General features: G+C 45.8%; 1 protein-coding gene across 1 annotated transcript in view; it reads right to left on the bottom strand.

Annotated features, from left to right (window-relative positions):
• Positions 1 to 560: 560 nt before the first annotated feature.
• Positions 561 to 14,494, bottom strand: part of SLC9A1 (solute carrier family 9 member A1) — a 71,798-nt gene continuing 57,864 nt past the window's right edge. Inside the window, exons 6-12 of the mRNA XM_083512610.1 lie at positions 14,201 to 14,228; positions 11,107 to 11,177; positions 10,189 to 10,362; positions 9,194 to 9,308; positions 7,480 to 7,581; positions 7,091 to 7,163; positions 561 to 4,500 (exon numbers count right to left, since the gene is read on the bottom strand). Of these exons, the coding sequence (XP_083368736.1) occupies positions 4,172 to 4,500; positions 7,091 to 7,163; positions 7,480 to 7,581; positions 9,194 to 9,308; positions 10,189 to 10,362; positions 11,107 to 11,177; positions 14,201 to 14,228 (892 nt within the window). The 3' untranslated portion in view covers positions 561 to 4,171. The remainder of the gene's footprint in view (positions 4,501 to 7,090; positions 7,164 to 7,479; positions 7,582 to 9,193; positions 9,309 to 10,188; positions 10,363 to 11,106; positions 11,178 to 14,200; positions 14,229 to 14,494) is intronic.

Below are 14,494 nucleotides of genomic sequence, written 5' to 3' on the forward strand. Positions count from 1 at the left end.
CTGCTCCTGCCACGCTCTGCTCCCAGGGGGCCATTCTCACTTTGGCGCAACATGCGAAGGTCGGTGCCCAGTGGCCAAACAGCACAAGTGACCCTCTCCTTCATGGATCAACCTTTCGAGTTTCTGCCTCCATTTAAAGCACTATTACACTACTTTAAACATGGGAGATGTCAGCGGTTAAGCATGCTGAGAGTTGTTAGGAGACCTCTGTTCCTCTCACAGAGCGACAGTTCCAAACGAGGTTTAACAATCGACCCCTCTTTCTAGGGGGCTATGGGAATTATAGTTCTGTGTGGGGAACAGGGGTCTGCCAACAACTAGCACCCCAACAAATTGCAGTTCTCAGGATTATTTAGGGGTTAAAAGTTAATGACTGTTAAAAGTGACCTAAGAGTGCTTTAAATGTATGGTGATGATGTGCTCCAAGTCTCCCAAAAATCATCAAAAAATAGCTAACCTTTCCCAGCATCGCGTGTGTGTGTGTGTGTGTGTGTGTGTGATGCTTAAAAAACAAAACAGAGCACATAAGATAGTGGTAGGGAGGAATCAGTACAGGCCACTAAAAATTAAAACATTCATTTATTAGAATATTTATGTAAAAAGACTCTCTTTACACTTCTTTTTTTTATACAATAGTTGTTTTTTCATTGCTTTATCAGCTCCCGCTGGAGAGAGAACATTTGTACATGAAAGCACATACAGGCTACTGCGGTCTACTGATCTCTGCTCAGTCTGAAGCAGAGCGCTATGGCAAGGCCCAGGTTAGGTCGAGAGTACACAGAGCCGTGTGGTGGGAGTGGGGGCGAGACGGATGAGCCCCCTTCTGCCGCCCTTCCCCCCTCTTACCTGTGCCGCTTGCAGCTCTTCCCCTCTTGTGTGTTTGTTGTGGGGGGAGCATGCTGGAGGGAGGAGAGGGTGTTGCTATTTGGGTGGGAGAAAAGATGGACAGGTTTGCACAGAGAGCTATTAACAGGCCTAGTCTAGCCGTCCCGGCTGGAGCTGGGAGGGACCAGACAGAGCGAGCGGCAAATCACAACACCATTTTTATTTTATTTTTGCGCAGGCAGACACTGTATGGCTAAAAAGGCACAGCACAGGGGGCAGAAAATTAAAATGCCCCCTTCAGGATGGGGTGGGATGGGGGTGAGGAACTAATAACTACTGGAAGGGGGGGAACAGCAGGCACCAGCATGGCTCTGTAGAGGGCACACTTCTTGAAAGAAGCTTCGATAACAGAATTGCAATATCCAGAACTGGTGTCTAAAGTGCAGAAACCCATTCTAATCTCTACCTTAGTCTTATCACCACCACCAACACACCCATCCTCAGAAAGGGGGGGGGGGGACAAAACACAATCAGCTCAGACTGGGAAGATATAGATCAGTGCAGGGCAGTAACCTAACACACAGGATTGCCCCCACCCCCCAAACCCACCAGAGATCCCACAAGCCCTGTGGGAGATGAAGACACAAATATCTGGAGGGTGCCAGGTTGGGAAAGGCTGGCCTCTTGTCCTCCAGATATTAGACTACAATTCCCATCATCCCAGGCTGTTGGGCATGTTGGCAGATGTTGATGGGAGCTGTAGTCAAGCAACCTGTGGAGGACCATAGGGTCCCAAACCCCCTGGTATAGAGCGGAAAGCAACCTCACTGAGCAAGACAGTTCTATGTCCCCTTTCTGAATTCCTTTCTTTTTCTTTGGGGGTAAGCAATGGGGAATCCCTGCAATGCCTTCACAGGAAAGCCATCTTTGGCTAAGGGCCAACTCTACGAAGGGAGCAGACCACTCTTTGATGAAGCTCGTCATTTGAGAATGCAGGGCAGGGCTGCAGCTGAAAGACTCCCATATACCCACCTATCTATAAATACCCAGCATATTGGAAACAACCATGTCAGAGCAAAAATTATAACCCACATTCAGATTCCGCCCCCCTTCACATGTGAGAACATTCAATCATGCCCCTTCCGCCACCTGCCGCTTTGAAGAGGCACCGTCTCAGCCATGTGATTTGCTTGCTCTGTAGGCAACACTTTGTCTTCGTGAACCCCCACCTGGGGGATGGAGGGGATTTCCTGGAACTTCCAGACACGAAAGCCTTGCTATTATTTGCAAGGTTGGATTTATTCCCGGTTGTAGAATAGTTGTGGCGCTCCACCGTAATACATAATTTGGTGGTCAAGGATGGAGACATGAGTTTTATAGGCTAGGATAATGAGGGGCTAGATTTTTGGAAACCAGAAGTAAGGTAACTGAAAGAGGCACTGGGAGCAGCTCTGGGGTAGTCAATGTGGGTGCCCTCCAAAATGGCGGACTCCAACTCCCATCAGCCCCAGCCAGCATGGCCAATGGTCAGGAGTGATAAAAGCTGTAGTCCAAAACATATGGAGGGCACCAAGTTGGGAACAACTGGCCTAGCACCATCTATTGGAGGAGGATGCCCACTGCAGAGTGAAGGCCGGAGGGAGAGCAGAGTCTAGCAGGCAGGTGAGGGAAAACAGAACTGAGAGGAGCTCGTCAGAGGGCGATGGGCCATAAACCAGTTAAAGGATGCCCCTGTTGAGATAGCTCTCTCTGGAAGGAGAAGCAGCTGGCTCCTCTGCAGCTGATATTGCTAAAAGGTAACGCCCAAACCCAGCTACCTATTAGAGTTCATGCTCTCAAGTTTATAGGCAGAAAAAAAAGGCTATTAAAGCTTTTCACAGAAGCAGCCTTTGCCAATCTGGTATCTTCCAGACATTTTGGACTACAACTCCCATCAGCTCACATAGGTTGTGGCTGATGGGAAACTGCATACCCAAAGTATCTGCAAGGCACCAGGTTGGCAAAGGACAAGTAGAACAGCCCTCTGCGCAGGCACCCTAAGTGCCCTTTGTAGAATAATTTGACGCCTTTTAAAGAAACAAATACCCTGTGCCATTTTTTTTTAAGGTTAAAATAAACCAGCAATTATATATGTACAGCCATGTATTCATCTTTGGTCAACAAAATGCTCTTTGTGTGTGTTTTTTAAAAGGTAATTTGGATTATAAGATGAGAAAGTGGGTAACTCCAGGAAAAGAGGGGAAGGTATGCTGGAGAATTTTAGACAGGTAATCACAATCACTCCCTGGTGTTGGAGCACACTTACCGCTCAGGTTCTAGGAGCAAACAGCTTAGTTACACTTAACAGACTTGTGAAACAAAAAAAAACCAGGTGACTCTGAAATTTGGAACTTCCAAAAGGCTAGAATAATTTTCTTATGGCTTCACGGGATTTAAAAAGAAATCCACAAACTCTATAGGATTGGAATGCTTTGTTAACCCAACCAACCACCTGGTGCAGAAAACTGGTGTCAGAAAAATGCCACACTCCTTCCAAGCCAGCAGTGCTCTAAAATAAAATTTTAAAAATCACGCCTGGTTTAAAGCACGCCTGGCTCAGTGTTTTCTTTCAAGAGCCCTCTTTAGCGGAGAAGCTACTGCCAACGCCATCTCTAGAAGACGGCAAGCAAAATATACAGAAAAAAATGAAGAGAAGTGTAGCTGGTGATTTAAAGCCATACTCGAATCCCACAGAGTTCCAGCTTCACCACTGGCCCACAGGAATGCCGGGGACTGGCTTGGGGTGACACAACACGCCACCCCGCCCCAGACGGTGCTATACCTGATACAAGATGCACTTCCTCGTCTTCTCCAGTGTGTTTAGAAAGGAAAATCAGAGCAGCAAGAAGGAGGAAAGAGAGGGCTCTCTAAAGTGCAAATGAACAAGAGGCTTCAGGTGCCTAAACGAAAGCAGTCTCTTGGCGCTAAGGGGAAAGGTAGCAGTGGGGCAAAGCATGCCACCCTACCCATCCCAGAGGAAGGGATGCTCCTCTTAATGCGGAAAAGGGGATGAGCAGGGCTCTGGCATTTTTCAGGACAAGGGATTTTGGTCACCCACTATGCCTGCCGCTTTCCTTAGCAAAACAGCCAAGCTGGCATAAGATGTGCATTCCATCTGGGTTATTATTTCTCACCTCCTAGTAAAGCTTCCAAAATGAAGAGCACAAAGAGAGAGAGAGAGGGTGGGGGGGAAGAGGGAGAGAGAGAGAGAGGAAAAGGAGAAAGCAACTGAGAAAAGCCCAAGGTATGTGTGTGTTTGCAGGAAGCTCCCCCTACTGGTCAGGTGTAGAAGTGCATGGGGAGGAGCTCACTGGCCTTTGGGGATGAAGGGTTCCCCCTCGTCAGGATCGGGCCTAGGCCCAGGGTCACTCAAGCATCGCATTATCCGCTGGTTACTGGGGCTGTCGCCAGTTCCAGGGGTGAAGACGTCATCTGTGCCTGGAGAGGAAGGTTCTTTGGCCCGCATTACCAGCCCCTGCTCATCCTCGTCTTCCTCTGGGGATGGTGGGAGGCGGCTCATTCCCTTCAGCGCCTCGTTCACCAAGTCAACAGATTCTGGAGACTGCGGGGACGCAGGGTCAATGGTGATGATAGGGAGGTTCTCGGAGTCCGGCTTGGGGTCATAAGCTAGAGGGTCTGGAGAGGGAAAGGAAAGATCATGATGGAGGTCAACAGCAGGGATCATTCTGTTGTAACTTAAGGGTTAATTCTGTTGCCAAGAAGCCAGCTAACCAAGAGGGGCTGGAGCTGTTGCTTAGCATCCAATCAGAGTGGGATGGTCTTTGCTGAGGTAGCACTTATTGTGATTGGCTATGTAATTCTGAGGGAGTTTTCTCCCCTGTATATTTGATTGAATATCTAACCCTTCTATGTACCAGGAAAATTTGGAGGAACACTGAAAAAACTCCTGTTCAGTATTTTGTCCTTTGGAAAAAAAGACTTTTTAATACAAGGTTTTACTCACTTAAAATGTGTAGTATGAATATGTTCATGTCCCCTCAATCAACAGCATTAGAGAACAATAATTCATATGTACACTATAAGCATATACAACACTCAAATGCAAGATAAATTTCTGCATCTAGGAGCACCTTCGTTGCTTGTGAATTGCTGCTTGGTTTCTTCCGGCAACCTGTTTTAAGCTTAGATATACTAGAAGCAAGTATCCCAGATCTGCTGTCCTTTTGACTGGCACCTCCCTTGACCAGCACATTTTCATATCTCCCTTCAAATGACTGTGACATGTATATTCAAAGTATGCACACTTTGGGGGCTGCAACCCTGTGTGTGGTTTCTTGGGATGAAAGCACCTTTAAAAGTGCATCTTACTTTTGGGTTAACACATAAAGGATTGCTCTGTAAATTTAATAAATACGCCAAATATTACATGCTAAGTTATAAATGCCACATCTCACCCTGTTAAAGTAGGAAAATAATTTAGGTTTGATAAGAAAGTATTGCATGTATTTAAATCCCCCCTCCCAAAAAAGTTTTCAGGTATTTCTTCACCGTCAAAAATATGCCCCCGCAAGACTACAAAATGTCCCTATATTTTACACTCTATTCCTAAACGAAGCCAGTTAAGAGCCAAGGCTGGAGCAGCGAGCAAGTCAATCAAGAGCTGCAACCGCCACTTTGTGGATGGGTAAAGCTGGAACATAAGTCAAGTCCCCCATCTAGTCCAGCATTTGGTACTTACAGTAGCCAACCAGATGTCTGTGGGAAGCCAAGAAGTAGGGCATGAGAACAGTAGCCCCCTGGAACATTTACATTCATTTTTTGTGCAACCCTGGCAGTTCTCTGAAATGCAGACTGTTGAGTCTCTCAGGACACCGCCAGGGAGTTGGAGAACATGACTAATACAGGAGGACAAACAACTTCACAGTGTCCACGAAGTGATGGGTGACAGGGGCAGAGAGGTAAGAATGGGGGGTCCAACCAAGTAGAGGAAACTGCTGGGTTTCATTCTTGGGTTCTGGGGGGGGGGGGGAAGGAGAGACAGGCTTGTATAGATCACAGCAGGGATGGCTGGGTTTGGTTCCGTTACCTGCTGTGGAGGAGAAGCACCAGTCCTATTTATAGGCAGGGGTCTGATAAAGAAAGAAGAAAGGCACAAGAGAGGAGATCAATCCTTCGCAGAGATCCGTTAGGTACCTCTTGCGGAGACCTGGTGGGCAGGTTCTCCTTTGATCTCAGGGTCTAGCAGAGGGAGGATCAGGAGAAAACATTCACCCAGATCCAACTGGGGTTAAGGACCCTGAAGATTTTTTGCTTCACCCTCAAAGAGTCTGCTGGCTCTCTCTGCTCTCCATCGCTCGGCGCATCCCTTTCCCTGCTCCTCCTGCCTACTGGCAGCATGTGCCACTCTGCATCTTTTGGAAGATCTTCAGCCACCTTGGAGCCCTATGGCACAGGAACCTTGGAGGCTGCCTTATACTGTGTCGGAATATTGGTCTATTTCGCTCAATACTGCCTGCTCTGAAAGGCAGCAGCTCTTCGGGAGGAGTCTTTCCTAGCTCCACCTGGAGATGCCAGGGATTGAACCTGGGAATTTCTGGATCCCAAAGCAGTAGTGACACCACTTGCGAGAGGCTCTTGCTGCAGCTCCACCCTAAGTGGGCAAGCAGCTTCTGGGACCGTGTCTACTCTGCAAGCCTCTCACAAGAAAAAAATTCAACGCTCAGTGCAGAATTCCGCATTCCAAGATCCTCAGCTTTCTCTCCTTCTCTCTGCAAAATACAAATTGCTTTGTTCCCAAAGGTAGCAGCCTCCCTTTGCTCCAAAATGCATTTAGCCTGGGATGGGGAACCTGTGGCCTCCCATTGGTGTCAGACTCCAACTTCCACCAGCCTAAGCCAGCATGGCCAATGGTCTGGGATAATGGGATGTGTACTCTGACAACCTGTGAAGTTCCACAGGTTCTCCAACCCTGCATTAAACACACACACCAGAGTTCCTTTGGTGCCTCCTGCAGATGGTTGCACCATAAGAACAGTCATACTGGATCAGGCCACACACCCATCTAGTCCAGCATCTTGTTCTCACAGTGTGCTATGGACAGCCTGCAAGCAGGGCCATTAAAGCGAAACTTGTGGGGCATGAAGTTAGTGGGGTAACTAAATGCTAACACAGCAGCAGTGCCTTGAAACTTCCTTCCCAAATGGTCCACCATGCCCCGGTTGCAGATTTCTAATTTCTAGACGTTGCCACAGCCTCCTCCCCTCACCTGAGCCAATGCGCGCCCTTGACATGGTGGGCGAATCGATTTTGTGTGTCGGCACCGTCAGGTAGTTGTTTATCTGGAATCAGAAACACAGCAGCCGTTAATTAAAGGGCTCTTCACCTCGGAGACTCCAATGACGTCTCCCCTCTTATCTTCCTCTCTTCAAGATGAACTTAAGAAGAACCTGCTGGATCAGACCAGTGGCCCATCTAGTCCAGCATTCTGTTCTCACAGTGGCCAAACAGATGCCCCTGGGAAACCCTTGAGAACAGGATTCTCCCCCTCCTTTGATTGCCAGCAACTGGTATTTGGAAGCCACTGAAGAGAAACTCGCACTTTGAACCTCCACCCCAAACTCTCCACCATTACAGCCTTCCTTCCATCCATGGTACCTTCTGTTCCAGCTGTCGAGCCTTCTGCCTCCTCAGCAACATCTGGTTCCAGGCTTCTTCATAAGGGTCGGCCACCAAGGTGTGTCGATTATATGACCGCAACTAGAACAGAACTCAAAAGAGGTTACATATACACACAGAGAGAGGCCCCCCCCCCACCCTCCCGGCTGCCATTTGTGTGAAGACAGTGTGGTTTCTACGGCAGATGTGTGGAGTGGGAAATACAACTAGTACCTGTAAAATGACAACAGTGATTCAAACTTTAACCAGAGGTGCCCAAATTCCAGCAAGTTTTGAGCTAAGCCACTCTTCCTCTGGGATTATGAGAAACGAATTCTTTGACCATGACTTGCTCAGTAAAAAATGTGTCTGTCTCCCAACCGATTGCAATGGAAAACCCAGCTAGATTTCTGTTGCTGTAACATTAGTGTTTTCCATCCAAACCGTATAAAATCTGCAGATATTCAGCCAGCAAGCCTGAAGAATTTCAGGCAGGGGGTCAGACAAAAGGGTCCCAGAGTTATAGGCAACTGGGAAAAAGTGGACAAACATAATAACTTAATGATTATATTAACTAAAGAGAGTTTCCCCACTGTGCCAGTTTCACAGCTTTCTCTCTTCCCCCAATTTGTGACTTTTTCACAAACTGTAGATAGAGCTCTAGCCCATCTCTTCAATGCAAGACAATGACACCAACGCAAAGCAACTAAAAACGAATAAAATGGCTGAACAAATTTTTGTTTTGCTTTCATTCATTCAAATTACTGATTGTTTTTACTATACAGAGAAAATAATATTTTGTTTAGCCATTGTTGCTAACGCATAGGGGTTCACCAACTTTGATTTAGACAATTCCCCACTGTTTGAATCACTATTGTTTTGTTTGAATAGGATCATCCCCTAGGTTTCAGATGTCGATGATCTGGGATCCTCTTTGCCCACAAAATCTGGGGGTGCTGTCATCTCACTTGCAAGAGTGAACATTTATCTTCTCTTGCAGCCCCAACATACTGAAGGCTTTGCAATGCCCCTCTTAGCAGACAGGTGGCAGCAGCTGTTCCTTCAGACTTCCCCCTTCCTCAAATGCCTTGTCTACCATCAAAAGGTTGGGCATAGGTGTGCACAGGAAGATGCAACAGGTGTGTCCCCAAAGAAGCCCCTCCTCACTGCTCATTTCTGCTAGGCCCCTGGAGCTGCACAGATCAGGAGCCCCACATGGCATCTGTTTCTGCTGTGCAAGCCTTACCGCTCCCCCCAGTCGAGTGTATTATTGCTCCAGGCACACATGCTCATCTGCCTGATGACTACAGGTTCCATCCTCAGCTTGCAGTCCCATCACTGCCCATCTTTTTAGCAGACTGATCAATTTGCTGCCCCTTCCTTTGGGCCAGACAAAGGCCTTTCTACCCTCAAAGCAATGTTCATTTATTGCCTGAGGCCTCGTTTATTACGTCAAATTGTTGAACCAAGCTGCAGATTTACCACATTCATCAATGTACCTGGCCAAGTAACAAAGCAATTACTTGTTTGCTTCATCAGTTTGCTTGGGTTGCCAGCTGGCTGTAAATGCAGGTCCGGCCTGTATATATTTTTGATGGACTGCGAGAATCGGAGGGATGGTGAGTGGGGGCCCCTGGAAGAAGGTGCACAGGAAATAGCTCTGACCTACCACAGTTTTCCAGACCAAAGATGCTAACGGGGTCCTCTTTCTTACCCTCTGTCTGGTCTTTTGCAAGTTGGTGCGCAAGATCTTTCGGATTTCCTCCTCTTTGTCCTTCGACAGAGCTGGCAGGATGCGTTCCACAGGCAAAGTTTTCGGATTGATATTTCTGAAAGATTAAGAGAAGGTTAAAAAGCTTCAAAGGTTTGACCTACAAGAGAAAATCAAAATGCTCGATTACTAATTGCATTTATTCATCACTATGAAGCAGGCATCCCCAACCTGCATCCCCTCCAGATATTTTGGCCTACAACTCCCATGATCCCTGGCTAACAGGACCAGTAGTCAGGGATGATGGGAATTGTAGTCCTGGGCTACATCTGGAGGGACGAAGGGTGGGGGTGCCTGCTATAAAGCTTATAGAATTAGAGCAGATGCTTTGCATGCAGGGGGTCCATGCAGAAGATAGGACTGGGAGAGAACCCTGCCTGAAACCCTGAAGAGCCGCTGCCAGTCAGTGTAGACAATATTGAGCAGGATGGACCAATGGTCTGACTCAGTATAAGGCAGCTTCCTATGAGAAGGTGAGGAAAGTTTTGTTGTGCAAGCAGAAATCCTTATGCTAACAGAATGAGTGCATAGGCCAGTAATACAAGTTTTTTTTACAGCGGTTTCTTTTAAAGAATTATAACAAAGTAGTACAGTACCTCGGAAGTTGAACGCCTTGCGAGTTTAATGTTTTGGCTTAAACAAAAGTGAGTGTTCCCGTTTGCAAACATTCTCTGGAACCCGAACATCCGATGCAGCTTCCGTGTCTTCCGATTGGCTGCAGGAGCTTCCTGCAGCCAATCAGAAGCCTCACCTTGGTTTTTGAACATTTGGGTTGTCGAACAGACTTCCGGAACAGATTCCATTTGACTTCCGAGGTACGACTGTATATGTTAAGTGGTTTGAACACTCAAAGCACTGTGTTTCCTCCAATCAGAGTAAGCCTTTCCCCCTTTAATGAATAAAACAGCCCCACCTCCCTTGCTCCCCATGATACTTACTGCATGGAGACAGTGGATACGGCAGAGGGGATCTTGCCCATTCCTCCGCTCTCCACCAGCTCAATGGCTTGCTTCATCTCCATCTTGTGATAGAAGGCAATCAGCTGGGGCTCCTTCGACCTCTCCCCAGCAATTAAGCACTTCTTCACGTATTTCTTGTTGAAGCGATTCAGCCTTTGCAAGGGGATGAGAAAGACAACAACAATGTAAAGCTACAATAAGCATCGCCCACCCTAATGATTTTGGGCAGCAGCTCCTATCATTTCCTGGCAACTGGCCATGTTGATTGGGGGCGATGGGTGTTCGAGTCAAACGACATGGGGGGTGTGGTGTGGCGGCACAGGTTAGCCAGCCTGGGGTTTAGTTCATAAAAAATAGCACCAAGTGGAGGAGACTCTTGAGAGTCCCATGGACTGCAAGAAGATCAAACCTCCCCATTCTGAAGGAAATCAGCCCTGAGTGCTCACTGGAAGGACAGATCCTGAAGCTGAGGCTCCAATACTTTGGCCACCTCATGAGACGAGAAGACTCCCTGGAAAAGACCCTGATGCTGGGAAAGATGGAGGGCACAAGGAGAAGGGGATGACAGAGGATGAGATGGTTGGACAGGGTTCTCAAAGCTACCAGCATGAGTTTGACCAAACTGCGGGAGGCAGTGGAAGACAGAAGTGCCTGGCGTGCTCTGGTCCATGGGGTCACAAAGAGTCAGACACGACTAAACGACTAAACAACAACAACAACAACTTGCCCAGAGTCCTTGGGAATAACCCTCTCCCCCCCCCCATGTTAATGAGGCATCTTAGAAACCCGAAACAAAAGAATTCCCAAACGTGATTATTACAAAAATCCAGTTACAATAGTAGACAATAATAATTGTAAGCAACTTATTATTTTCTCCCCTGGCTCAGTAGCACTTACTTGTCCTTCCAGTGGTGATGGCCATAGTGGCCACAAATGTCCTCAATCCCCGTCAAAAGATGATCCAAGAACTATTTGAAGGAGAGAGGAAAACAAAAAGTATGGATTTTGCCTCATCTACGGGGCACACCTGATCTCTGCAACAGAAGCACAACCTGGTGATGAAGTGATCTCTCCTTGCCAACCCCCCTCCGCACTCCATCCCTTTCATCTGCAGTATTTTGCACCTAGGACAAATGTGGTTCTGGTGACAGCACACACAGAGCTCAGTCACCTCATGGGTATTGTTTTAGCATGACATGGGCAGGGATGAGGGATGTAGCTCATTAAACGTTTTGGAGGAGAGGATATCATGGTCTGCTCTCACCCAGTTCCAGTGCAGCTCTAGCATAGGATTTCCCCTTCACCGGCTGGTGAAGTTAAACAAACACTGGAAAGATGTATGTGCTTCCTTTCCTGTGCTGCAGCACACATTTAACTAGTTAAAAAGGTGGGGTGGATGCGAACTTCCCATCTGTATAATAAAGGCCGGATATTGCACTAGAACTATTGAAAAGGTAATTGCAGCAAGGCTAAAATACAGCTTACTGACTGTGCAGGAATGTTCTTTGGCAAGTGAACTGGGGTGTGTGTGTGTGTGTGTGTGTGTGTGTGAGAGAGAGAGAGAGAGAGAGAGAGAGAGAGAGAGAGAGAACCAATGCTACACAGCATGTCATTAGAGCAGGCATAGGCAAACTCGGCTCTCCAGATGTTTTGGGACTACAACTCCCATCATCCCTGGGCCTGTCAGCTAGGGATAATGGCAGTTGTAGTCCCAAAACACCTGGAGGGCTAAGTTTGCCTATGCCTGCATTAGAGTATCATCCCTCAGCCTTTTCAGGCTCAAAATAAAAAAAATTCCTTCCAGTAGCACCTTAAAGACCAACTAAGTTAGTTCTTGGTATGAGCTTTCCTGAAACAGAACTTGCCAGATCCTTCTATATAGTGAGAAGGTGGGGAGGGGTATTACTCAGAAGGGTGGTGGGAATGGGTGATTGGCAGATAGCTTTTCAGGCTGGGACTCATTAATCCCAACCTAAAACAAATCAAAACTAGGTTCCATATTTAACATACAGTGGTACCTCGGGTTAAGTACTTAATTCGTTTCGGAGGTCCGTTCTTAACCTGAAAATGTTCTTAACCTGAAGCACCACTTTAGCTAATGGGGCCTCCTGCTGCCGCTGCGCCACCAGAGCACGATTTCTGTTCTCATCCTGTAGCAAAGTTCTTAACCTGAGGTACTATTTCTGGGTTAGTGGAGTCTGTAACCTGAAGCGTATGTAACCCGAGGTACATATTCCTCTCTTTCTTCTCTTGGGGCGTTTCTAGTATTTACGCTTCAGACATACTGGTTTAATTGTTGGCCCTTCCCCCAAAGGATCTGGGGGTTGTATTTATTTATTTCATATTGTTTCATAAAATGTATGTGCTGCTTGATTGGAAACTGCTTTGAGCTTCTTTAATTTTTTACCAAGAGTACAAAACAATAACGCTGTCAGTGAAAACAGTTAAAAACAACAATTTATAGAATTAACAAAAGAAAACCAGCAATAAACTAAAACACATTAAAGCAGACATTGACATTCCACGTATCTGAGTAGACTCGTCTAAACAAAAATGCTCTTAGCAGGGTCCAAAAAGAAAACAGCGAAGGTGCTTGCCTGATGTCAATAGGGGTTATATGTGCAGGGTGGTAGTTAGAGGCCTGTCAAAATTCTTGAATGCAAATTACAGTTAGAGTTTCCAGAATTACGGGTGTGGGAGAGAAGGGAGCTATGACTGTAAACATAATAAAGATCTAGTATTTTAAAAATTGTTATGCAGACATATTCTCACCCCGCCAACCCGCCGCCACCACATTCTTTTTCTACAACTTGTTTTTAAAGCTACTAGTGTGGAAAAGTGACAGTTTATCTGCAAAAGCCCTCCCACTTTCTGTTGGTATATCTAACGGGTTTTGAGTATGACAACTTTATCAGATGGGCTGATCCTACCATTAGACAGATTGAGGCAGTCTCATTGGGAAGCTGATTTTCAAAGGGCAGCAAAGGTTTGTTATTATTGCGCTTTTGCTACCAGGGAGAGGAGAGGTGCTTGTTGGATTTTTGGATAATGGCAGATGAAGTTGATGGACTATATGGAATTAGTGGAAATGACTGGCAAGATCCGAGACCAGGGAGAAGAGTCAGGGGAAGAAGACTGGAAAAAGTTTAAAGACTATTTATAGAAATATTGTAAAATTAATGAATGTTAGAAGAATGTTGGAATGAAGTTATATGGCTTTAGTAGAAATGTTATAAGGAATTAAGTATAAATAGATTAATAGAAAATTAAAGGAAAAAATAAGGCAAGAATGTGTTAAGATAATTATAGGATAGAAAACAGAGGAAGATGGAAAGGAATTGCTGAAACAATTAATAGAAGTGGAATACAAAAAGGGAGGTGTGAGGAGGTCGATGGAAATAAACGAAGGAAAGATAAGATATTAAAAATGTTTGAGGTGTTTTTAAATTGTTTTTGTTTGTTTTTGTTTTGTTTTGTATGTAGTGTTTTTGTATTGTATTTGTATTGTTCTTTTTTTCTTTTTTGTTTGTTTGTAGTGTTGTGTTGAAATTGTTCGAAAAGTAATAAATATCATTTTTTTAAAAAAAAATTATAAAAAGAGATGCTTGTTGGATTTTCATATTCAGGTGCTGAATAACTTGACAGGCCTTGGGGCTTGGCGTAGGGCACCAGTTGCTATTTCACCTCAGGTAGCAAAAAATCTGGCCCTGAATTGCTATTTCATAATTCTGGTACATATGTGGAGATCCTTTTCCCTGGAGTCAAAGGAACTTATTATTCCAGAAACAAGAGGCAAACCATCTTTGACAAGCAACTGCCATATTCAAAACCCACCAGGCACAACTAGAGCAATGGAATACTTGTGCTAGTAAACTATAGCTTTTCCTCGAGATCTTGCAAATTTTGCTCTTTTGGGGTGTGAGTGGTTTAGAATTGGTACTGCCACCTCTCCCCCCTGCCACTGGTGAGATCCATCTTAGGTGTGACCCACGTGGTTCTGACCCACTAGCAGGAAATAACTGAATTTGAGGACACGGGTTACATGCAGTGCCTTGATCAGCTGCTAGGTGGCATCAGCAAGCTATACCAACCAGTGCTTTGTTGAATTAAGCTATGGGAAATCTTTGAGACAAGGAATACTGGACAATTTTAGGTGACATATTTCAGCTTCCAATAAATCTTTTTGTGTGTGTTTTTTTAAGTTACATGTTATTTTGTACTTTGTAAAGTGTAACTTGGAACCCGATATGAACTAGAAGAGTAGTAAGTATGGCTAGACAATCAG

This window comes from Podarcis liolepis (assembly GCF_965112155.1).
Source record: "Podarcis liolepis genome assembly, chromosome: 7".
Lineage (NCBI taxonomy): Eukaryota > Metazoa > Chordata > Lepidosauria > Squamata > Lacertidae > Podarcis > Podarcis liolepis.